The sequence below is a fragment of the Molossus molossus genome, unplaced genomic scaffold (genome assembly GCF_014108415.1).
Source record: "Molossus molossus isolate mMolMol1 unplaced genomic scaffold, mMolMol1.p scaffold_m16_p_2, whole genome shotgun sequence".
NCBI classification, from domain to species: domain Eukaryota; kingdom Metazoa; phylum Chordata; class Mammalia; order Chiroptera; family Molossidae; genus Molossus; species Molossus molossus.
In genome coordinates, this window is record NW_023425355.1 from 140,577,338 (window position 1) to 140,603,155 (window position 25,818).

The following is a 25,818-nucleotide window of genomic DNA, read 5'->3' on the forward strand; positions in this document are numbered from 1 at the left end:
AGATCTTAATCTATTTAATAGATTTTAGGACAAGCTTTTCAAAAGAGTCTTCTGAAAAGCAATTCCCTTCATATTATTTTTAAAGTTTCAGCATTCTTAGAATTATATAGTTGAACTTTTATATTAATGACTACAAGAAGGTCAAGAGAGAACTGAGAAGCAATCTACCTATCATGTAGGTGATTTCTCAGTTAGCTCTTTAACAGGAAGCTCCCCATCCATTGATTTATTGATACCTTCTTAATGTGTTATACCAGTGGTTCACAGACTTTTAGGGGTTAGGTCCCTTTACACTCTTAAAAGTAACTGAAGACCCCTCCCTGGCCGGTTTGGCTCAGCGGTTAGAGCGCCAGCCCTCGGTCCAGAGAGACCCGGGTTTGGTTCCCACTAAGGACACATACCTTGATTGCAGTTAGTCCCCAGCCCCTCAATGTGTCTCTGTCACATCAATGTTTCTCTCTCTTTCTTCCCCCCTCTCTCCCTCCTGCTCTATCTGAAGGTGAATGCAAAAAAAAAAAAAAAAGTAACTGAAGACCCCAAAAATGTTTGCTCATGTGGATTATATCTATAAATATTTTCTGTATTAGAAATTATAAATGGAAATTTTATTATTGAGCAATGAACTTACTGATTCAAAATAACAATAAACCAATAATAAACCTATTACATGTTAACATAAATAATATTTAGGAAAGGCAACTATTTTCCAAAACAAAATCAAACCAATGAGAAGAGTAATACTATTTTACATTTTTGCAAATCTCCTTAATATCTGGCATAATATTAGACAGCTGCAGATATCTGCCTCTACATTCATTCAAAGGCATCTTGGGGTATCTAGTTTTCTTTGAAGTATATGAAGCAAACTCAGGGTCTCACAGGTATGTAGCTGGAGAAGGGAGGCATGTTTTAATGGCATTACCATATATTTGTGGAACTCTTCTTGATAATACACCAGAATTCAACAAGTGGTGGTTTCTAAAAGATTATTTGTTCTGTGGAATCTGAAACTATATCTATGAACTTTTTATACTGTATTCCATTAAAATCTATTGCTGTACTTCAGCTATATATTCAAGAATAATTTTGTATCACACATTTGGTCATTTGAAAAATATTGGTTCTCTGACTTGTGCAGATCTTTCATTATATCATATCAAAAAAGTCACATTATTTGTGGAATATAAGGAACAAAAAAAGCTGATGAACAAAACAGACCCAGAGACATAGAAAGGAGTGCGGGTCACACTGATAAACCTCAGAAGAGAGGGTGGGAGTGTAGGGATGAGATAAACCAAAGAACTTATACGCATGTATGTGTAACCAATGGAAGGGAGAACAATGCTTGGGGGGGGGGGATAGGAAGGAGAGTGTCTCTGGGGGGGAAAAAAAGAAACATCTGCAACAAAAATAAATTAATTGAAAAAAGATTAAAAAATAAAATAAAATAAATATACAGACATTTTTGAGGAAATTTCTGCCAGATACCCAAGTCTTAATAACTGTAACTTGTCAGCCATGTTTTCAAGAAAAAATGATGTTCCACCAAAAAAGGTGCCAGTTGAACTTGTAATTCAATCATGCAAGTACTCTGCCTCAAGACAACATCAGGCATTGGTACCCAGCAAAAGTGCTTTCTGTATCCTTCCCATCTGATCACACAGAATTTTCAAAAGTGTATATTCAGGGGTTCAGGTGTAATAAAATTTATCATTTTTTCCCTGCATTTTTAAGTGAAACTGTCCATTTTGTTTTTATCTTGTTACTGTGAGAGCATGGTGGTGAAGAATGCACAGTTGATTGGTATACTGGTGCCACTGCCTGATCCATGCTAAGCCAGCAGCACTTGGACTGTGCAAACATCAACTCAGTGAGTTCAATAACATCGCAGTGCTATTATAAAAAGTGTGGACCTCCTAACCCTTCTGAAAGAGTCTCAGGCTCTCCCAGGGCTGCACACACCCCCTCCCTCCTTTGAGAACTCTGTTATCTGCCCTCGTGGCTCAGTGTAGGGCCAGTGAACTGGCAGAACGAAATCACCACTGTGCAGTAGGTAAAAAATGCACAGTCTTCTCCCTAGACCTGCCTAAGAATCTGCATTTTCACAAGCTCCCCAGGGAATTTATCTGCACACTTTTCTTGTAAAGGATGGGATGGTAAATATCCGTGGCAACCATGAGTGTGGCTGTGTTCCCACCAAACTTTTTTATGAACACAGAAATTTGAATTTTATATATTTTTCATGTGTCGTGAAATAGTAGTCTTTAAGGTTGATTTTTTTTCCCATCATTTAGAAATGTAAACAAGCATTCTTGGTTCACAGCCCATGTGAAGAGCTGTGTATGACTGGTGGGCCGCAGTTTGCCGACCCTGCTCTGTAATACTTGTTTTCCACGCTGGGTGTTCATTGAAATCATTCAGGGAGTTTAAAAAACAACAACAAAAAAAACAGTAAAACATCTCATTCCTGAGTGTCGCCCCCTGAAATTTTGAGAGAGGGAGGGAGAAAGAGAGAGAGAGAGATACATTAATGTATGAGAGAAACATCGATTGCCTCCTGCACACACCCCAACTGGGGATGCAACCTGGGCATGTACAATGACCAGGAATCAATCCCACAACCTTTTGGTACACAGGAGGATGATCCAACCAACTGAGCCACACTGGCCAGAGCTTAAGCTCTTTTAAAAATTGTAGATGTCTCAGACCAAGATTGTAATTGTAACCTTAGATCTGGGTTTCTCACCTGTGCCATTACTGATATTTTGCATCCCATCATTCTTTGCTGGGGAGAGGGTCTGTCCTGTGCACTGTAGGATGTTTAGCAGCATCCCTGGCCTCTGCCCACTACATGCCAACAGTGCTCTCACAGTCGCGATGACTGAAAATGTCTACCTACACACTGCCCAATGTCCCTGGGGAACAAAATCATCCCAAGTTGAAAAGCACTGGTCTAAACTCTATATCGTTTTTTTGTTCACACTGTCCCAGGGATTCCCCAACTCAGCACTAGTGACATTTGGGGTCAGATACTCGGGGGATTGTCCTGTGCAGTGTAGGCTTGGCAGCATCCCTGGCCTTCAGTCACTGGAGCCACTAGCACCCCTCTTCCCCTGTTGTGATGACCAAAAATATCTCTAGACATTACAGAATGTCCCCTGGGGGCATAGTACCCCTCTGTTGAGAATCGCTGCTGACATTCACTTTTGTTTCTATTAAGTTCGATTCTTGCCGCTTCCATTTTCCTGATGCTGGTTGTTTGAAAGTTGCAAACCTTGGCTACTTCTTGTCTTTTTAATGTTGTGGCTCATTAGGAATCAGTAAAGTAGCAAGGAAGGCTGTACTTATAGAGCATGGTGTGTGTGTGTGTGTGTGTGTGTGTGTGTGTGTGTGTGTGTGTGGCGCGCGCACGCATGCGCGACATTTATTCCCTGGGGAAGAATGTGAGCCCTGTTCCATTGGCCCTTATTCTGAGCCAGCATTAAATCTGCAGCCAGGATCACAGACAACTCGGAGCAAATCACTGGGCCGTTATGAACTCACAGCCACAGCAACGGCCATCCGCAAGCCCAAGGACAAAATGTGTTTTATTCTATTATTCTGCACAAAAGGTTCTAGAGATGCTGGAGACAAACTGGCCATTGAGAGTTACAAGCATTGATGTGTATTTCTTTCTCCCTACTATGTGGTTTATATTTAAACTGTCTTAGGCTAATCACACTGGAGTTTTTGTGAGAATCAAAACTTAAATTCAAAATTCTCTTTAGCCAGCAAGACTGGCTAAGTGAAGGCTTACAACATTATTAACATAAGAGGTTCTAGGGGGTTAGTGAGAGGTACTGATAATTACTAACAAAATTCTAGAAGGCAAGCATTGTTTTTTACTTTTACTTGAATAAATCACAGCCATAAATAAATGCTTTCCTTGCCATTTCTGGTTCACGTTAGCCAATGTTGTCCTTGCTGGTTTGAAGCTTGGGAAAACCTGAGTGTGAATTTATGGAATATCCAAGAAAAGCACTGACCTTCCTTAGCTAGCCTCAACTTGAATAGTGTGGTGCTCTGCTGATGCTTGGCACCACCTCCACACTTCAAAACTCCTGCCTTCCTGTGACTTCTCACACTGGGGACAGCCTGAATCACAGATGCAGATCCTTTGTCTGTCTAGGCACACTCAGCCCCAGGGTGGGGCAGGGTCGGGAGAAATCTGTTTTCTCAGACCCCATCTGTGGTGTGGTGCTAAAGCATCTTTGTCCAAAATTCTGAGGTTAAGAGAACTTGCTTGGCTCAGAAAAAGCACTCTAGTTGTGCTCTTTTCAAGACAGCTGAACAACTTGGAACATTTTGTTTTCTTTGTTGCAGCCCCTGGAACTTGCCATTTGATTTGCTAGAGTTATGGCCAAGCCCAGCGGGCCACTTCTTAAGGGGAAAACACCAAGCACGGTTTAACACAAAACCAACACTAAACGGGCTCAAGATGCCACTCCTGCGAAGGGGAAGATGAGGCTATTGACTAGAAATGAGCTTCTCAAACTTTCTTGTGCACACAGATCACCTGGGGCAGGGGTTTGTTAAAATGCAGATTCTGATTCAGGTGATCTGGGGTGGGGCCTGAGATTCTGCATTTCTCCCAAGCTCCCTGAAGCTGATGCTGTTGGTCCAAGGACCACACTTCGCAAAATAAAGGATCTGAAGCACTTTCAACTGATAGATGGTCCGCTCATGTTTTCTTGACTTCTGAAAGTTTTCATTGCTGTCCATCAGAAGCTGACAGCATCCATCTTTAGTTCTTCTGAGTTACAGACCCACATATCCAATTGCCTACCAGAAATCCTCTCTTAAGATGACATCCAATCACCTCAAACTCAACATGTCTAAAAGGAAATTCAACATCTTTGTCCTCAAAGCCTAGCCCTCTTCTGGCCAACCTAGCTCAGAGAACAACACAACATTCATCTGGTTGTATGTGCCAGACATTTAGGAGTCATCCTTGGTACTCACCAATCCATCCCCAACCCCACAATCAAATCCATACCAAGTTGTGCCCATTTGACATCTTAATCATCTATCAGACCCATTGATTTCTTCCACTTCCACCACCTTTGCCCTGGTCCAAGCTCCTGTCATCTTTTGTGTAGACCATTACACAGAGTTCCTACTCATCTCCACTTCTACTTTGTTCTCATCACATCAGCCTCAGTGGTGATCTTTTGCAACACTCTGTTCCCTGTGGTTATAAATGTTTAATGTCTTCGCATTCTGAGGATAAAATCCAGAATCCTTAAGGTGGCCTAAGACCCTAAGTGGCCTATCTGTGATAGATCCCTCCTGCCTTTTTGTCCCATCATCTGTGTACTCTGTGTTCTGGTTTCTTTTATGACCGGGAGAACACTCTGTTCTTTTCCACCATGGAGCTTTTGTTCATTCTGTTCCTGAAACACCCTCCCTAACCCATTTTTATCTCCCTTTGCTTAATTAACCTAAACTCATCCTTCATATATAAACTCTGGAAGCCATCCCTGGCCACCTCGCAGAAGCCTAAGTCAGTCCCCATTGTTTGCTTTCCTAGCACTTCTGAGCTTTAGAACCATATGGTTAGTGTCTGTCTCCCCGCAGACTATAAACTCCATTAGAGTGTACGCCATACCTATCTTACCTCACCCTTGAGTCCCCAGTGCCCAGCAAAGTGTTTGGGACATCGAAGACACTTGGTGAGCATTGAATGGTCACTTATTGAGTGAAATGGAACAAGTGAATAGACAGCTGCTCCCTCCTTTCTAATGCTGCCATCCTCACCCATATCTATTACTCTGCTTAACTGACAGCTTCAATTAAACAAGACCTTTGAGACACCCCAATACCCAAAGTGATGATAATAGCAGGGTTATGGGAAGAGTTTCTCTTGTTTGAGTGAGGGCTGAACTGTGCCTTCAGACGAACCTGTGCCAACTGCTTCTTCAAAATAAGTTACAAGTCATCTAACATTTGTTCTTTGGTTCTGTTGAGTATTTTAATAACTGGCTCATTAGCCATGGATGGTTCTTCATGGCCTGATGTCTAATATCTTGAAGATCACTGTTTCGTATGTTTTGTCCAGTGTTTTAATTGTTCCAGGGAAGAGAATGAATTAGATCCTTGTTAATCCATTTTAGCCAGAAGCCAGGAATCATTTTGCTGAGTTAGATTTTTATTATAGTGGAATTTGCATGGTAATAAAATAAAGTAGGTAGAACTGACACAGTAAAGAGCTTGCAGGATTCTTTAGGATAGTGGTTCTCAAATTTGAGCCTATGTGAGAACCACATGAAAGGTTTGTTAAAACACATTACTGAGTCCACCCTCTTCATGAATTTCATAGGTGATACTGATGTTGCTGGTTCTGATACCATATTCTGAATGTCAGTGCTTCTAGATGTGAGTCTGCAAACTTTTGCTGTAAATGATAAATACTTCAGGCTTTTTAAGCCATACACTCTTTGTCACAGCTACTTAACTCTGTCACTATAGGGTAAAATAGCCATGGACAATTTATAAATGAATGAATGTCAGCTGTGTTCCAATAAAACTTTATTTACAAAAAAAAAATAGGCTTACCCCTGGTTTAGGAGAACTGAACCGTTGACTCTGTTGGATACTATAGTAAGTATGGCTACTCTGATTCAGAGCAAAGGGGAAGTCATTCATTCTAGAACAAAACTAGTCCCTTTATGTAGAATTTGATGGTTGCTGTACATCAGGATGATATGGTAGACAAGGTGGTGTCTGCCTTGTAGGCTCTCTTTCTATCTAACACGGTGAAATGAAACAGAATGCTACTGTGGACATACAAAGTAAAAACAATCCCTCTTGCTTCCTCCTGCACAAATACATCCAGGACTGGCTCCATAATTTGCAGGCTCAGTGCAAAATGAAAATGCAGGGACCCTTGTTCAAACATTATTAAGAATTTAAAGATGGCAACAGCAGAGCATTAAACCAAGCACAGGGCCCCACAAGACTGCACAAGTCACATGCCTATGAGCCAGCATGGACACATATCACCATCGTGGCCCCCACCACCACCTCTGTCACATACACACATACATGTTTTTCAAGTGAGAAATGCTGTTAATGTGAGGACACTAACAGTATTGATATCCATATTTAGAAAACATGTTTAGGTTTTTCTTACTTTGTTTTTGTAATCCTCACCAGAGGATATTTTTCCATTTATTTTCAGACAGAGTGGGAAGAAGAGAGAGAGAAACATCGATATGAGAGGGACACACTGATTGGTTGCCTCCCACACGAACCCAACAAGGGCTGGGGATCAAACTGCAACCAAGGTACGTGCCCTTGACTGGAATCGAACCCAGGACTCTAGTCCACAGACCAACACTCTAACCACTGAGCCAAACCAGTCAGGGCTCTTACTAACTTTTTGCAGCAGTTTTGGTTTCTCTGGCATAAGTGTGTGGCATATGACCACACTGCCCAGTGTTCAACGATATCTTATGGACAGAAATACACTGTGGATAGAAATAGGTTCTAGATGGACATAGAATGTACAGTGGGGAGCAATCCATTTATAGATGGTTGGATATCTACCACACATACAATTTTAGCCCTGCAGATAACTGGTCAACCAAGCTAGAATAAGCTATGGTACATCCAGCTATATTATTTCCTATAAATTTTCCCATGTTGTATTCCACAAGCGTTTACTTACATTGGTGGGCAGGGTCCGTAAGAGTTTTATCTGTGCATGTGGAATGATGACCAATATGGTGACTTCTGTTCTATAGGATCCAGAGTCCTTATAGCCTCAATTAGGGTGGTTACCTGCAGAGCCCTGGCCGGTTTGGCTCAGTAGTTAGAGAGTGTTGGCCTATGGACCAAAGGGTCATGGGTTCAATTCCGGTAAAGGGCACATACCTCTGTTGCAGTTCTATGCTCAGCCCTGGTTGTGCTCATGTAGGAGGTAATCAATCGATGTGTCTCCCTCACAATGATGTTTCTCTCTCTCTCTCTCTCCCTCCCTCCCACTCTATCTGAAAATCAATAGATAAGTGTCCTTGGGTGAGGGGGAAAAAAAAACCTTCAGAGAGACTATGATTCGCTAATGTGCTCCCCCAAATTCTTGAATCCCTGATTTCCCCTGCTGTTATAAAACCAGACCCACAGCATGGGATATATGGAGTCCTACAGAGATATAAATTGGAGGGAAACTTGAGCCTTGATGTAGTGAATTTGGGACTGAACAACAGCATTCTTCTAACCCCACTTGTCGTTTTTAGTCAGGGATCAGCGGTGCTATTTCCTTTGAAAGAAGCAGAATGCTATAACCCTTCAGATGAAAGACTTTTGAAGTGGCAACTGGATTTGGAAGGATGAGTTATATTGTTAAAGGGCAAAGTGTGCTATGCCATAAGACCTAACCTAACTCCAAATGGTGAAAAAGGATATGGGTTTATTTAAGTATATATATAACAAAAATATTCAGGAATGAATGAGGATTTGATCTGAGCATATGGTAATGTCGCCATGTCAGCGAGCTGTATTCTGAATATAAGGTCTTTCTGCAGAAAGTCTTTCTTAATCCCTCTCCAGTATACATTCTATTCCTTCTTGTCCTCTCTTCCCTTCCCCACCCACCATCCACTGGCTCTGAAGCAGTCTATATATTATCATGCTGTACTATAATAATTTTGTTGTGTCTGTCTGCAGCATTAGACTGGTCTCCCTGAAGGCAAAGAAGACGTCTGATTTCATAGTTGTGTCTCCAGTGCCAAGCACAGTGCTTAGCACCCAGTAGGTCTTCAAAAAATACTGAATTAATGAAACCTAAAGTAAAACTCAATTAGAGCCCAGCTCATGTTACAGAAAATCAAATATGTGGCAGGTCAAACTGTATCTTCCAAAGCAGTGTTCTGTGATGCTAAAATGTTCTATATCTGCTCTGCCCAATAGGGTAGCAAATAGCACATGTGGCTACTGAGCATGGAAAATGTGGCTAGTGTAACTGAATTTATTATTTTATTTAATTTTAAATAACTTAAATAGCCACATGAGCTAGGGGCTACCCTATTAGACAGCACAGTCTCAAGGCCTTACATCTCTATCCAGTAAGGACCAGATATAACTTCATTAGCCAAGGAAGCAGGAATTTATTTTGTCCTTACATCATAAAGACTGAGAGTGGGGAAAGTTGTGAAAGGTACAGCACATGCAGGTCTATTTTGTTTTATGTAATGGGACACATCGAGGCTGGGGATTTCTCTTGGTTTGGGAGCATGGAAAGAATTTGGACTTCTAGTTGCATTGTTTCACCTCACCTCACCTCAGCCCCCGGAAAGTCATATGACAAAATAAGATTGAAGTCCATCATCCTTGTTCAAAAATCTCGTATCTGAAACTCTTTCATGGACCGACTTGCTAGTGAATTTGAACTGTATTGTGCACAGCTTCCCATTTTATGCAGTTTCATAAATCAATTTCAGGGAGGCTGGTCTTCATGAAAACAACTCATCGTCTTCTAAAATAAAAGGAAATATGCTTTCTTATGAAGTCCTGACATTTTTTTTTTCATTTTCCAGTGAACTGCAGAGAAATCTGGTAATGTGGTGGGTTTAAGCAAATGCTAATTTAAAACGGGATGCTCATCAAAATGGAAAAAAGCCTGTCTCCAGTGTTTTATGCTGGGTAGTCATTCCCTGTCTACTGTAAAGACCATTTGGGGAAAACAAATGTAGCTGGCTTAATGTGCTTGCCTTGAAGTAATGAACTGCACTTGATTGCTGTTAGACCTCATAATGCATTCAGTTCGATTTCCCTGACAAGCCATTTACTTAAGGGCCTGGATAATATAAACAGGGACGGGAGGTCAGGGAGGTAGTGATATTATCCTGAGGCCAGCACTGCTCTACTGAAACATAAATGTCTCCCAACTGAAAATGGCACCTGGCTTTGCCCCTTGGGGAGGTCTCCATGGACATCTCAAGTAAAAGTTTATTTTTAAAATAAATAGAAGTCTTATTCCTCTCAAGATGAAGAATGAAGTGTGGCTCTTTCTCCTTCATTTCACTTCATGGATGTTCATTTTGTCTTTTTTATTTTATTTTTTCCCTTCTGTTCCTTTTCCTTCTTCAAGTACTTAAATGTCATCCACCAGTTCTGGGTTCTTATTCTAAACATGTGTGCTGGGGAAGAGGGCAGATGGAAGCCGGGGAGGAGGACTATGAATAGACTGCTTGTGCTGCTGGGCTGGGGGATATTTTTATTCCAAAGTGAAGGTATTTCTTATATTGACATGAGTGAAACTGGAGGGGATCCACTCGAGTGGATCTTGGTGACTTTGTACTTCTAGAGACCAAAATACCCATCACCTTTCCACAATGATCACGTTCATATTTTTCTGAATGCAGCAACAGTATAATTACTGTATTTGATTCTTCTGGTTTCCCAGGAGGTAAAGGCTCAGGCAAAGCCTTTGGCTGCTACAGAAATAGAGGTACTTGGAACCCCAGAAAGTTGAGGTTACAGGGAACTCGATGGTGGCTTCTCTTCATAGACCTGTGGCTCCACTACTGTCCTCTCTTGACTGTTAGTGGAACGATTGCTCCGCATCACTTCAGCAGGTCCCCCCAACCCCAGGTCAGTCGGAGAGCTCTAGAATTGTATCTTACTGTATAATTATTTGTCACTGGCTGTTCTGCCACTCACCCTGAGCACATTAAGCTTTGTTCCCTCTCGGAGAACCAGGGTCCTCACTCACAGAATATGAGATGTTGACAACTACCCCACTGGCCCTTGGGATATTGCACTATAACCATAGAATCTGAGAAGATGGAAAAGTAGAACCTTCTCTGCTAACGTGTTCATGAAGACCAGAGGCATCTTGCCCATAACAGCTATATTTTCTCTCCTTTGGGTTCAGGTTGCTTCGAGTGCTGCATCAAGTGTCTGGGAGGAGTCCCCTATGCCTCTCTGGTGGCCACCATCCTCTGCTTCTCCGGGGTCGCCTTATTCTGTGGCTGTGGACATGTGGCTCTGGCGGGCACTGTGGCGATTCTTGAGCAACACTTCTCCACCAACACCAGTGACCATGCCTTGCTGAGTGAGGTGTAAGTACCTGCTTTCCTTTAAAAATGTATTTAAAATGCAACAATCCCATGATGTTTTCAAAAAGACTCAAGTTCGCTCTCCTGGCAGAAAGCTGATGCTTTCCATGAAAGCTCATTGTACATAGATATAAAAAGGTCCATGAGAGAAGGAAAACTAAAGGACCAAGAATGCAGTGGGTGTTTGGCCCCCAGGATGTTTGGGATCTCATGTGGGAATGGCAAAGCACTCACATAAGACACTCCACACATTGTAGCTCTGGACATGGGGGCCTGTGGCAGGGTGATAGCTTGATGCTGCCAGTCATCACACCAGTTATCATGGTTCCCAAGTAAGAGGCGCCCTCCAGTGGTTTCACAGGAAATGACCATCCCTGAAACCTTGTCGAGGACTACCCTCTAATTTTATAGGCGCAAGACTTTTGACATTAATTCTTCAGGCAGAAGAAAAAATCCCAGAACATCTTCCAATGCATAAAAGGGGAAGTTAATGGGGTTGAGCTCAAAACTCTGCCTCCCCATTCTGGAATCCTTCTCAGTGGAGTCTTAACAACTCCCATGCAGGTTCTCCTAACTGTGCAAGCCCAGCAGCAGTATATTTTCTTCATATACTTTCCTCCTTCTCCATTGCCTTCAGTGTTTTATTTTTTTTCCTTGACTGCCAAAATCTCACAGTATTTAGGTGTCCTGTGATCATAAGAAACGTCTCCACCCGATTGAAAAAGACATGAATGAATTTTTATGGAATAATGAAATCATGTTGGAAGAGTCCTTAGGCAATTTTATTATTATTTTTTCTCCGTATGAATGAAATCCAAAGAAATGACCAGGGGTAGGGGAGGTTAGGAGGATCAAGCAGGACAAGTGATTTAATGAGTGAATCCAACTGCGTGCAGAGACCACCAAGAATATTTACCACAACTGAACCCAGGAAAGGTGTGTTGCTTTAGCTAGTGAGCTTGATAAGTGCCTCTCAATCTTCAGGAATCTTTAAAAATTCCCCACGCCCATGCTTTGCCCCAGACCAATTAAGTCATAATCTCTGGCACCTAGGTACCAGTATTTCCGAAAGCTCCCCAGGCGGCCAAAGGTTAGGTCCCAGTCAGCTTTCATAGGACAAAATTAGTTGTGACTTGGCTTTTTGTATCTTAAACCTCTTGCACATTATCACTTATGTAGTGAGAATCTCAGTGCAAAAAAAACATCTGCCCAAGTTATTCCTTAAGGAAGCCCTGAGTGCTTGCTTAGTGGCTTTATCAAAATGACATTAACCAGGAGGCCTGGTTTGGAGGCATTTGACATGGCAGAAGGAACACGTACATTGGACCAGAGTTCAAATGCTGGCTCTGCCACTAACTCCGCATCCTTGGGTGGATAATTTAACTCCTCAATGCCTGTGTTTACTTATTTGCAAAATGAGGATTGTAACCCACACAGCACAGGACTTGGATGAGTGTCTGGGAAGGCTGTCCCCACTCAACAACGGGCCCACCTTGAAAAAAAGGCCCAGGATGAGATTGAGTGGGCAGGGATGCCTGTCCGGAATGCCCCATGAGCCCACTGCAGCCATGAGAGGGCAGGAGATGTCACACGAACATCCCCCCCCCCATGTCCTCCTTCCAGAGGCTGAAAACATTGTTTACCAGGCAGAGGATTTAACTTTTCAGGCTTTCTTCTTCCTTCCCGTAGAATCCAACTGATGCAGTATGTCATCTATGGAATTGCGTCCTTTTTCTTCTTGTATGGGATCATTCTGTTGGCTGAAGGCTTTTACACCACGAGCGCAGTGAAAGAACTGCACGGGGAGTTTAAAACCACAGCCTGCGGCCGATGCATCAGTGGAATGGTGAGTAGGAACCTCCGACCACCTGGTACACAACCAGAACCACGCCTCCCTGTACTTTGTAGCTGGGAAACGCTATGCGACGATTGAGAGTGGAGGGAGAGTCCATGACACACATACAGGCAGACCTTGGAGGTACCTCAGCTTTGGTTCCAGACCACCGCAATGAAGCAAGTATCTCCATAAAGCAAGTCATAATCTTGTTGCTGGTGGACAGTCTTGCCTTTAATTTGTAAAACACAACATCTGTGAAACACAATAAAACCGAGGTACGCCTGTAGTGTTCTTAACATTTTCGAGTTAGGAATTTGAAAATGCCTTCAATATATTATTGATAATAAATTAAAATCTATGGCTGATATTATTAAATCAAACATTCCCCTCATCAAGATATAAGTAATGAGGCTATTGAAGATTTTTCATATATAAAGTCCCCACAATGAAAGGAGATAAGTTGCATATTGTCTTAAAGCTCCTCTGCATGTCTTGAATGTAGATTTTGGCCATGAAGACTCGCATGGCCCTGGCCAGTTTGGCTCAGCAGTTAGAGCATCGGCCCTTGGATGCAAGGGTCTCAGGCTTGATTCCTGGTCAGGGGAACACACCTGGGTTGCAAATTCGATCCCCAGACATGGTTGGGGTCAATGGGAGGCAACCAATAGATGTGTCTCTTTCACATCAATGTTTCTCTCTGTCTCCCTCTTCCTGTCTTCCATTCTATCTAAAAAAAAATCTTAAAAAATAAATGGAAAAATATCCTTGCGTGAGCCTTAAAAAAAAGACTCACACACACTAGCCACTCAATCCCCTCTGAATGTTACTCCGTGATGCATTCTTTATAACTCTTTTTTTTTTTAATCCTAACCCAAGAATATTTTTCCATTAATTTTCAGATAGTGTTGGGGGTAAGGGGAAGTGAGGAGGGAGAAAGAAAGAAACATTGATGTAGAAGAGACACATATATTGGTTGCCCCCCTCACAACCACAACCGGGGCAGGGGGGTCAAACCTGCAACCAAGGTGCGTACCCTTGACTGGGAATCAAACTGAGACTCTATGGTCCTCGGACCCAAGCTCTAACCACTGAGAAAACTCACCAGGGCTCTAACGCTGTCTTTTAATGAGCTCTTTTTAAGCTTTGTCCTCCTTTAGACCAGAGGCCAGCAAACCGTGTCTGCATGGGGCTAGATGGCAACTGGTTTAGGCTCTGCAGGCCACTCATGGTCTGTCACTAAGAACAGAACTCTGGATGCTGGAGGCCACCAGGACTGGAATGTTCCCACGGGCCCTCTCCACTTGGCACTGGCTGCCCTCAGGGGCCCTGACGCTGCAGGAAGGGAAGGCTCACCAAGCAAAGAACCACCAGCCCTTTTTGAAGTCTTTGTGGAGTTCTTAGAAAGAAAGTCACATTTTCTTCTGAATAGCAAGAAAAAGAAAGCCTAGTCTGGAGTAGTCCACCCTTAAAAAGAGGGAAGGAAGCCCTGGCGGGTTTGGCCCAGCAGTTAGCATGATGGCCTGCAGACAATAGGGTCATGGGTTTGATTCCGTTCAGGGGCACGTGCCTTGGTTGTGGTTTGGTCCCTGGCCTGGGTCGAGGTCATGTAGGAAGCAACCAATCAATGTGTCTCTCTCACATCCATATTTCTCTCTCTCTCTGTCTCTCCCCCTCCCCCCACACTATCTGAAAATCAATGGAAAAATATTCTCAGGTGTAGATTAAAATTTTTTAAATTAAAAAAAGGGAAGGAAGGCTATGCAACTGCTGAAATCTGCTTCTTTTGAATACTTTTAGAAATGCAAACACTTCCCAAAGTGTAAATGTCCTTGAGATAAAATGCCTTGTTTCTGCAGTTTCCTGAGATGACCAACAGGAGGTGGCCTGTCTGAGCCTGACCCCCAGGCCAGCCTGGCACCATCCAGGTATTTCCTGCAGTGTAGAAAGTTACATGGAAACGTCAGGTCATCAGCATCAGCTTGAAAAACTAAAAAGCCAAACTAGGATTCCAAACCTTCACCCACACATTCTGTGGGTGCACATTCTGAAAATATAAATATCATGATGTTTTTGAAGCAGCCTTTTAAAGTTTTCTGAAAATTGGTAGTCAAGGCAGGTTAGGAAGAAATTAAAGCAATATGATTACATTCTTCCTGAAATTGCCCATGGCAACATGTGAGTGAACAGGATGATTTTGTCCTAAGCCAGGGCTCTGCTTGCAGTTAGTGTGAATCTTAAAAATGAAAACAACCGGAGGGAAATTACCATTTTATCAGATTCACTGTGTATTATGCTTGTGTTCAAGGCTGTTTTAAACTTGTAATATAGGTTCAAGATCTAATGCTTTTAGTAATGTCACAGGATCATGAAACTAATGAAGTTCCTTTTGAGAAAGGGCTTCTTGTATTGCTATTATATCACCCATGTATTATATAAAATAAAGGTAATTTTGGAGAAATCAATGTGAAGTTGTAATTCAAGTGGCCTGTGAAACCACCCAGACACTGTTGCATGGTAAGTACAGAACTGATGTTTAGAAAGAGTGCCACATGGGAGGTCCTGTTACTAATTAGCTCTGAGACCTTAGACAAGGGAGATCACCTCTTGAGGTCCCAGGTGTTTATTAGTTAAAAGAAGGACTTTTAACTAACTTCGCTTCAGGTAGTAACACTCTCCATCCTTTAACTCTGGAGAGTGTGACCACCCTGCTCCAGTTGCCAGTCCTTCGTTCTCCTCTTTCTTGTCACTTTGCGTTGTCGCTACTGTGGCCCAGCTGGTGCTCTGAATTGAATGCATCACACAAGTTTGGTATCATGTAGGAAATGCAGAATCATTCCTCCCAGGGGATGCACCTTGGAAGGTTCAGTGACAATTCTTTCTCCTCCTCCTTTTTGGCTTAGTTTGTCTTCCTTACCTACGTGCTGGGAGTGGCCTGGCTTGGCGTGTTTGGTTTCTCTGCGGTGCCTGTGTTTATGTTCTACAACATATGGTCAACTTGTGAAGTCATCAAGTCACCCCAGACCAACGGGACAGCCGGTGTGGAACAGATCTGCGTGGATATCCGACAATATGGTACTTCCTTTTAATCCCCCCCATTAATGTTTATGCTCTTGTGCATACGCCTGTACCTTGGTTATTACATGGGCATCTTTTTAATCATGATCTCTTTCATACATCCTTCTATTGGAAGAGTGTATACTCTTTCCCTCAATATGCTCTTTTCTGTATGGAAAAAATCATTTAGGCTCTTAGTTGCTAAAAGGTGCCATTCCACATTTTGTTATATTTTCAAGTATGTAGTAAAAAAAATTTTTATAATGAGAAGCTATTTCATAATTCAGTTCAATCAAAAAAAAAAAAAGATTTCTGACTGTCCACTATAAAAATGTAACATATTCTTTTCAGTTTTTCAGTTTTGTATCATCTTACTTTCTATCCAAAATATGTCGTGAAAAACACGACATGAAATCCAAATGTATTTTAAAGTCATGAGAATATATTCTATAAAAGCTAGCTGTTGGAAACAGATTCAAATGTGTTTTCAAATAAATGGGATTGCCTTAATAGGCAGTGAAGGCTGGTTCATTTTGACAAGCCACAGAAGGCCATTGCTGTACCTGCCAATTAATCTGAGACTTGATTTCCCTGCTGAATGAGAGAAGGCGACATCCCCTTACGTAAGGGGTTTAATTAGTGCTTCTAGCCAGGATGGCAGGAAATCCTGTTCTTGGCAGAAACAACTAGGAGAAAACAGCTTTTCATTAGAATCAAAGAAGAAGTAACTATTCTGTCAGAGCTTTGAGAAGGAGAGAGAAATGACTAGTATTTCATTTTTGTTGCTTGTTTTCCCATGTGGCTTATTCTCAGCCTCTTACCTTACAACATAATACAAAACTTGCCTTAAACTGCCCATCAAGCTCAGCCTAAGAATCTCTTCTCATAAAGACTAAGGCTAAACCATACTGTTCTTTTTGATGGATTGAAAACAAAGCCTAAAGCTGATTTTTAAAGTATTTGTAAATGAATGTCTAAATGTATGCCATTTCCCTGTTCTTAAATATTTTTACTACAAATTTTCCATCACTGGTAATCATCTTTTTTAAATCTATATTTGAAATCACTGGTTTCACTGACAATTTAGGGACTCATCATTTCCCATTCTTCTGAAGCATCAAGACTTACTCATGACCCAAGACAAAGATGGAGGAAATAAGGATTTTTTAAAAAGTCCTCCTTCCTTACCTCCTGGGAGGAATCTAATTTGAGCTGTGTTTAATATTTAAGCATTCACCTGCTCATTAATGGCAAAAAGAGCAGCAGCCCCTAATGGGCAATGTCACTGCAGGGGGGAGTTGGAGTTACGGCGAAAAAGACCACAGACTGTGCAGGCCCCACTCTCTGTGATGAAGGTCAGAGTTTTCTTTCTTTCTTTTTATGGTTGTTAATGGAGGATATTTTTTTCCATTGATTTTTTTTAGAGAGAGTGGAAGGGAGGAAAGGAGGGGGTGGATAGGTGCAGAAAGAGAGAGAGCAACATCGATGTGAGAGAGACACATCAGTTGGTTGCCTCCCACACACGATCCCGACCAGGGCTAGGGATCAAACCCGCAATCCAGGTATATGCCCTTGACTGGGAATCAAACCCAAGATCCTTTGGTGCATGGGCTGACACTCTATCCACTGCACCACACCAGCCAGGGCGAAGGTCAGAGTTTTCAATCCCAAAGTATTTCCAAAATATATGTAAAATGATAAAAATGAATATGAAAGCAAAGATATACATAACTGTCGAACTGCCATGAAACTTTCTGAGCACAGACTCTCAATTTCGGAACTTATGGCAAACCACTAACAAAGAGCTTGAGTAACAAAGCCACAGACCAGGAAATTCATGGGGAAATGGACTTGACTTCAGCATGATGAAATGCTTTACGAGGGGGGTCATCCTGCAGCTGCTTAACTATAGTTCATAAATTCATAGGAGAGAAAACCCTGCTTTGAAAATCAATTCTGACAGTTATCAGCTCAACTAAACAAAGCACAATTTGAAGGAAAAATTATATCAGGTAAAGTGTCTTATAGACTACCTGACTTTGCTCATGCCCTATAGTCCAAATGGAACTTAACCAATTACTCCAAAACGCCTGTTCTGCAGATGAAGAACATAGCCTACAATTGCACTGTGATTGGCTTCCAAAGTGGTGAGGACTCAGGACGGCACAAAGTGTTGTAGTTTGCACTAATACCTAACTTTGTATTGGGATTCACTTCACAGGTATCATTCCTTGGAATGCTTTCCCAGGAAAAATATGCGGCTCCGCCCTAGAGAACATCTGCAACACAAATGAGGTAAACCCCCCTCCCATCAGAGGCTCACAGATGATCACATGGCAAAAAAGTGTCCTTTCTCCTGGGGAAAAAGAGCAGGAGCAATGGCTTAAAGGCTGCTAAGAAAAACTCTCTTTTGCAGACTTTAAAGAGTAAACTGTATGTACTCACCAATACGCAGGCATTTTTGACCTACAAGATGGCCCTTTCTCTTGGTCCAGCCCTCTCAGTGAGGCTTTTAGCAATCTCTTTTGTCAACAATTTAGGAGTGATCCCAATCCTGCAAATCTGAATATATAAGGTGTCCCCCAAAAATGTATACACAACTTTGAACAATTATAAAGGCAGTGTTTATTAAAATATATTTCATTTAGAATCTACAGACACCCTGTATACATTTTGGGGACACCCTGTATATAGACTCTTCTCTTTCACCTTTAGATAGTTTTCCAAACTAGAACATTTGTCACAGAAAAAATACAAATTAATTTTCAGAGAAAAGAGTCCCCTGAAATTGTATGTAAGCCAAATTTTTATAAATCAAGTCACAGTTAATCATTTATATTTCAGAGTGATTGCTGTTATTTCTAGTGCACCCTTCATTGGCACTCAATCCTAACACACTTCGCTTTAAAATCTCTGGGCCCCAGAATGTTCATCAGGCATTGGTTTACAACTGTCTATAAAATTGTCAAATGCACTAGAAGTTTGCATGTGTAAGCATCCTAATATGCTTTTTGAAAGCAATCAGTTACTGAAATAGTGAGACTCTGCCCACCTGGCTGGTCATTCTATATATCTACTATGTGCGCTGGCTCAAAGCAGGGGCTCCCAACCTTGGCTGCCCTTTGCAGTCATCAAGGAGCTGGCTGAGGCAAAGCCCTCAGATATTCAGATTTAATTGGTCTAGGGTACAGCCTGAGCATCAGAAAATGTTAAAACCCACCAGGTGAGACCAACTGGGCTTGACAGGAGTGCATACTTACACCCAGCCTTGCAGAGATAGCTAGAAAGATGACGCCAGCACACTGGAACGGGTGTAGGCCATTTCATTACACATGAAATGCTTATGTTGGTGCTCTCTTCTTTCCTAGTTCTACATGTCCTACCACCTGTTCATTGTGGCCTGTGCTGGAGCTGGTGCCACCGTCATTGCCCTGGTGAGTAATGGCCCAAGGACTGGCCTAGTCTAGCTCCCCTTCCCAGCGGTCTCTACAATGACAGATTTCCCTTCCAGCAAACACTCCTGGGACTCAGGGTTGGTTCAGTTTCACCTATGTAAACCTACCACATATCTAGACTGCAAGGTATACTAGTTGGCTGTCCAGACACCGATTATAGGTAATGTAAATTGGATTCTGTGGAAGAAAGAGATGGTACCAATACCTGGAACACCTGTAAACTAACTGAAACATTGCATTGTGGCATATTTAGCTGTTACTTTCATGACTTAAATCATGGACAAATGGTTACATGAGGTATTACCTGTTTCATTTTTCCAAAAGGAAATGTGCATATACAGTATACATGCAGACTTGGACCGTTGATCTTGTGGTACGCAGTTATGCTCACTAAAATTCCCCCAAACACTGAATTAACAAACACGGAGCCATTGCTCCTTGGGGAAATACAGGATTAAGTTTCTGCGAGCCTCTAGTCACATTTTTTGTCAAACAGATCAAATACATAACCTTGTTTTGTGTGATTCTGTTCAAAGACATCTTATTTAGTATACATTGTTGATTTATTAACACTGAACAACAGCACTACGTCTCATATCTGAATGGAAAACATTCAGTACATGTATTTTCTTATAAGGCACCTCACAACCTTCTTGCACTTTAAAACACTACACAACACTTCAAGTAGGGAATATTTAAACAGTGAAATCACAAGCATGCAAAACACATGCCACTAAACGGATTATAAAAGGACACTTGTGTGCAGACAGACCTGGAACAAGAAGGCAGTGTCACCTTGGTTGACCTCCGCTGGAAGGAGAGACTTTTTCACCACTCTGCACATGTCCATGAATGAGTGTGAAGGTGCTATGAGCCCTGATCTTGTGGTGCACAGTTATGCTCACTAAAATTCCCTCCAACACTGAACAAACATGGAGCCATTGCTCCTTGGGGAAATACAGGATTGAATTTCTGCGACCCTCAGGTCACAACATTTTTGGTTACAAAGACATTTTAGGACACAGGCAAGTTCAAAAATACATCATCTGCAAATAATGAAGTGTATAAACACAAACAGGTGTGCATATGTATGTACATGCAGTGATACATAATTTGGGAGGGCTTAGTTTGTGATTTCAAGAAACCTATGATCGATAGAGCAAGGGGGCATATCATCTGCTCAGAAATGAGTCATTCCCAGGTTTTCCAAGGAAGTCATTCCTTCTCATGACAGTACAGGAAAAGACAGCACTTGTTAAGTCACAGTGGTGACCTATTCTCTGGGCTGCTGCCTGCTCTCTTGGTTGAACAACAGGCAGGAGAGGACTAACTGCTGCTGAGTAGACAGTTTTGGAAAAGACGAGGGAAAACAGAGCATGTAGCTTCATCTTCTGCTGCTGACCCAGAACTCTATCTTGTCATTTTTTAAACACGTCCTAGTCTTTAATAAACATGCCAAGGACAGAGCCGAGTACAGAGCCGAGGACTGGTATGGTATATGTGAAATGAGAAAAGGTTTGTGTGTGCTAGACATGAGAATGTCCTGTTGTGATTGTAATTGGGAAAAAGAAACACCTCAGGCTGAGTTGGTACCCCGCCCCACCCAAGTTTAGAAGTGTCGTGGCACCAGCCCTCACTGCCTATATCTTACGTCATGTTTTGTTCTCTTCCACCAGCTGATCTACATGATGGCTACTACATATAACTATGCGGTTTTGAAGTTTAAGAGTCGGGAAGATTGCTGCACTAAATTCTAAATTGCATAAGGCCCATAAGGAGCTTTAGAGAGCTGTATGATGTAGCATGAATATCACTGACACCACAGACTAAAGCAGAGTCTAGGTTTCTGCAGTTTTGTATCAGTAATTTGTAAATAGCTTTAGTCAACTCATTCCGCATGGGAGATTAATAAGATGACTTACCTACACAAATTACAAAATTATGAGATCTGGCTATTTCCTCATTTTGAAAAGGATTCAGTTATTTACTAACACTGCTGAGCACCCATTAAAAATTAATTTTCTTAAAATTAAACTTTGAGCAGTAACTCTCATTGAAGTATTAAAACTGAAACACCATTATTTTTACTGGCTTGATAACCAAGTTCAATGGTGAAATGAAAAAAGTGCCGAAGATGAATGGAAGAGAACCATCTTAGTTTAGATTTTGTTTTGTCAGACTCCTAGAAAATATTTTACAAATGTATTTTAAATTTCATTAAAATTTTTTTAATGATTATATGGTTGACAACCAAATAAATGCCCCTCAAATAAATCAGATGAAAATTTGAAGTAAAATAAAGGCCACCCATTTGTTTTCTCCTCTGAAAAAAAGGATTTATACATGTGTTTTTCTTTTTTTACATATAACACAATCCTTCCTTTCAGAGCCCACAAAATTGATAACCTTAAACTTTTTTGGTGAGTAGTAACTGATTCCTCAAAGCCAGTTCTCAAACTGCACATAAGATTTTAATGGGAAGAGAAATTGTTCCTGGATCTGAAAGTCTCAAAAATGTTGAGAAGGAAATATGAAATATAAGGAATTTGAGATGTAGATTTTGCAGGAAAGATGAGAAAAATAAATGGGAAAGTGTTGACCACATCAACTGTAAAGAATGCCAATAGGATTTTTACATTTTTGAAATGAAATAATGGCAGTCACAAAATGGAAAATGTGGTTTTACTACTAAAAATTTGTTAACACGGAGACTGCATACTTTGCTTATAGTTTTTAAGTTTGGTTCACTTAATTTTTCCATGTTAAATATGTAGTTTTTTATTATTTACTCAAAATAAACATTGTTCACAATTTTAGGCTTTTTAAGGAATTGATTTTTATCCACAGATAGGAAAGATCTTTGCACCGCACTTATTTAAAAATAACCACCAACGTGTTACTGAACTTCTGTATTAGTTTTAAAATTACTCTCAAAATGGTAAAAAAAAAAAAGCACCCTCTTGTATTTTATTTTCCCTTTCCTTAACAATAACTTTGGCCATTTTTTCAAGTTCATTATGTCTGTATACTAACTCTTCTTCAGCCTTTTAATATTGAGCCTACGAGCCTACTAGTAGAGCATGCTCTCAGTTATCTGATGCCTCTGATCGCAGAATGAGTATTAATACAGAATAACCCTCTCCCCCTTTTACAGTCAAGACCGTCTAATCTGCCTAGCAGCTTGCTTTGCCTCTTACATGCTCACTAGCCATCATGCTCACCCTTCTTTTCCAGATCCACTTCCTCATGATACTGTCTTCTAACTGGGCTTACTTAAAGGATGCCAGCAAAATGCAGGCTTACCAGGATATCAAAGCAAAGGAAGAACAGGAACTGCAAGATATCCAGTCCCGGTCAAAAGAACAACTCAATTCTTATACATAAATGTTTGCCAGAGTGCTTCTGCCGACGCATTGACAGCTCTGACAAATCATCAGACAGCTGCTCTGCGGTACAGATGTTTCCCGCCAACAATTTCATGTAGAACTGCAAACACTTCACTGTCTGTCGCAAGCTGCTGGGATGTATTTCTAGGAAAACCTTCCAGTAGGTAAACCTTTTTCTTTAGAACAGATATTGGAGAATACGTTAGCCATTTTAAAAGGCAACACTCTTGACAAAATGATTGCTCATCTTTTTGAAATTTGTGGCATGTTCACATTTATTGCTAGAGCAATCCTTCCAAGATAGGCACTGAGAATATGGCATACTCCTTGATAGGGGCCCATGATATACCAGCATCAAGGAATGTGACCATAAATTCATGTATGCCATCTGTCCTCAAATAGATGTATCTAATAGGAAATAAAATGGAATTGGTGCGAAATTCCATTTCTGACAGCTGACATTTATTAAACTGTGGCTCATCAAAGATAATGTGATTCTTACAACTGACAAGGACACAGTAATCTCATAATCCAATCAAAATCGTTTTTTCAATAATGCTAAAATGTGCTACTACAATTCTGCTATACCTACCATAAAAGAAGCTGAAATCTGACTCATTGACAAGCTTTCTGGAATCAATTTTATAAAAGACCTCATTTCAATAAAATGGCCCACTTGTTGTCATTCTTGGGAAATAAATGTCAGCTCTGCCTTAATGAGTATTTGCTGTAAATTTCTAAGAACTTATATCACAACGGGAGACCCAAAATCCTTCACAGAATTTTTTTCCACAAACATTTTTCTTAATTAAGAAGTGTTACCTTATTAAAATGACCACCATTCTAAACCATTTTTATGTGGTCTGAAAAGTGAGTTTACAGTTTCATACCAACTATCTATAACCTAATTACAAATAGACCACAGACCTCCTACTTTTATAGACTTGAATACTTAAGTAATTTAAACTAGGGTAGGTATTTATTTCACCTTTTCTTATCTAAGTCTTAGTTTCCTGGAATAATAGAAGTTCGATGTTCAGCAAAAACAAAACAACAACAACAAAAAACTAATTGCTTGAGTTTAAGCCATTTTCAAAAGAAACTTGCCTTCTAAATCATTGTGTTCCAGAATATTAAGTGACTATAGGTATTGGGTATTAGTGATGGTAAACTTTGTGTTGTTCTTTATGAAATGATACATATAACTGTTGGGTGCATCAGTGCTTTTGAAAAGGGGCTGCATAATATAGGGTTAACTATGTATATTCATGTTAAGAATTAACTTGTGGTTTGACTGTTTCCTGGATTTTAAAACATATACATGTGCAGAAATGTATTACAATGAAAGGAAGCATACCTTTATCAATATGCTATTAAAATTGAACACCCAGTATATTTCATTTGGATTCTTTCTGTTGTTGTTAATGCCTAAAAAATGCCTATTTGGACCTTGATTATTATTTTTTTTAGTTGGAAGAAGCTCTCTTCTGTGTAGAACGGTTGTTGCAGAATAGCTTGGTGGTGTGTCTTCCTGTTGCATGACAGACTTTAATGTTTTCTCCAGCAGTGCAGGTGCTGTTAGAGTCCAGTGTTCTAGAAGAAGCAGTGTCTAAAGCCTAATTTTACGTTTCTAATTCTGGTAGCTACTACCAAGAATGTTTGAAAGTTCTGTTTAAGTAGTCTAATATTTTTTATGTAAAGAGCATTAAATTTTGCTATGTATAAATTTTTGTAACCTAACAGTGAATCAATATTTTCTATCAGTGCCAAGGGCTTCCTGTAGTTCTATTCAAGTGTTACAATAAATATTTGTAGATAATAGTCAATACTTGTGTATGCTTATTTTAAAGATTTAGGTGGAAATAGTTGTGGATGTACTAAGAGAAATGAAATAAAATTATAGCTTCATTCAGTTGCCTTTTGACATACATAAATACTATCTTTCTCCGTCCTCAGTATGGTGTCATTTTTAAATAGTATGCATAATCAAGATGTCACATTCGTATGAAATCGAGTTTATAAGAGGGTGCTACATGTCTTGTTTCTGACAAATCTTTTAAGCAACAGCAATTTGAGAAAATGGCATCACCCACTGGGCTATATTTTACATAAAGTACCATTAATGCTTTATAGTTCTCTGTGAAAAGTATAGAAATTTTCTAACTAGCTTCAATAAATGAAAGCAATATACCTATGAGATAAACACAAAACTTAAGTTCGGGGAAAGTAGAAGGAATCACCTTCATTAGAATCCATGTGTCACTGGCTAATTTTACAAACCCAAGGAATAAAAGTTTGCTAAAAGAAGATTTACTTGGGGATATTTAAAAAGATCTAGAGCTAATGATATTTTCTAGAGCAGCAGAGCTAAGTCTGTTACTGAAGATTTCATTTTCTAGTCTGCTTAAACTACTTCTGTCAGCATGATGACATTTGGATTTTTTCCCTCTGACCTTTCTCAGTAAGGACCAGCTTTTGTCACTGTTGCCACAATGGCATTTCTAAGTGAGGTGCTGCCTCTGGATCATCGCCCTTCATGCACACTCAGCAGGAGAATAAATCGGGAGCCCAATTAGTTTGCTATTTATCACACTATACTTCATACCTTCTGCTTATGTAGCATCTGTGCAATTATTTCTTAAGTTACATGAATCGCCTGAATAAATTTTGTGTAAATCATGGCTAGATAAGACTACAAGCAGTCTATGATCAACAGTAATCCTGCCACAAATGTGAAAACCTTTAGAGGCTGGAGCAGAGATTTTTCCATTTCTCTAGTTAAACATGTGAAACAACTTTTATACATGAAAAGACAGTCAAACTTTTAGGGGACAGTCCTACTCATTTAAAAACCAACAAACAAAAATACTTTGCCTATTGAAAAATAAGAACCAAAAAATGCACAATAAACATTTTGAAAAAACTCCTTTTAGGTCTTTTTAATGCTATGATAGCCATAATCCTGTAAGATTTAAAAGAGGCAATGC

At 40.5% G+C, this 25,818-nt stretch overlaps 1 protein-coding gene across 6 annotated transcripts in view; it reads left to right on the plus strand.

Annotated features, from left to right (window-relative positions):
* Nucleotides 1–23,883, plus strand: part of GPM6B (glycoprotein M6B) — a 150,484-nt gene extending 126,601 nt beyond the window's left edge. For 4 of the 6 annotated variants that reach the window (XM_036271354.1, XM_036271350.1, XM_036271353.1 and 1 more), the window contains 6 exons: nucleotides 10,916–11,102; nucleotides 12,789–12,945; nucleotides 15,837–16,008; nucleotides 18,212–18,285; nucleotides 19,359–19,424; nucleotides 22,680–23,883. In XM_036271354.1, the coding sequence (XP_036127247.1) occupies nucleotides 10,916–11,102; nucleotides 12,789–12,945; nucleotides 15,837–16,008; nucleotides 18,212–18,285; nucleotides 19,359–19,424; nucleotides 22,680–22,829 (806 nt within the window). In that variant the 3' untranslated portion in view covers nucleotides 22,830–23,883. Of the gene's footprint in view, nucleotides 1–10,915; nucleotides 11,103–12,788; nucleotides 12,946–15,836; nucleotides 16,009–18,211; nucleotides 18,286–19,358; nucleotides 19,425–21,121; nucleotides 21,759–22,679 lie in introns of those variants that run through there. The other 2 variants (XM_036271351.1, XM_036271356.1) reach the window with 1 other exon arrangement.
* The last annotated feature ends 1,935 nt before the right edge of the window (nucleotides 23,884–25,818 follow it).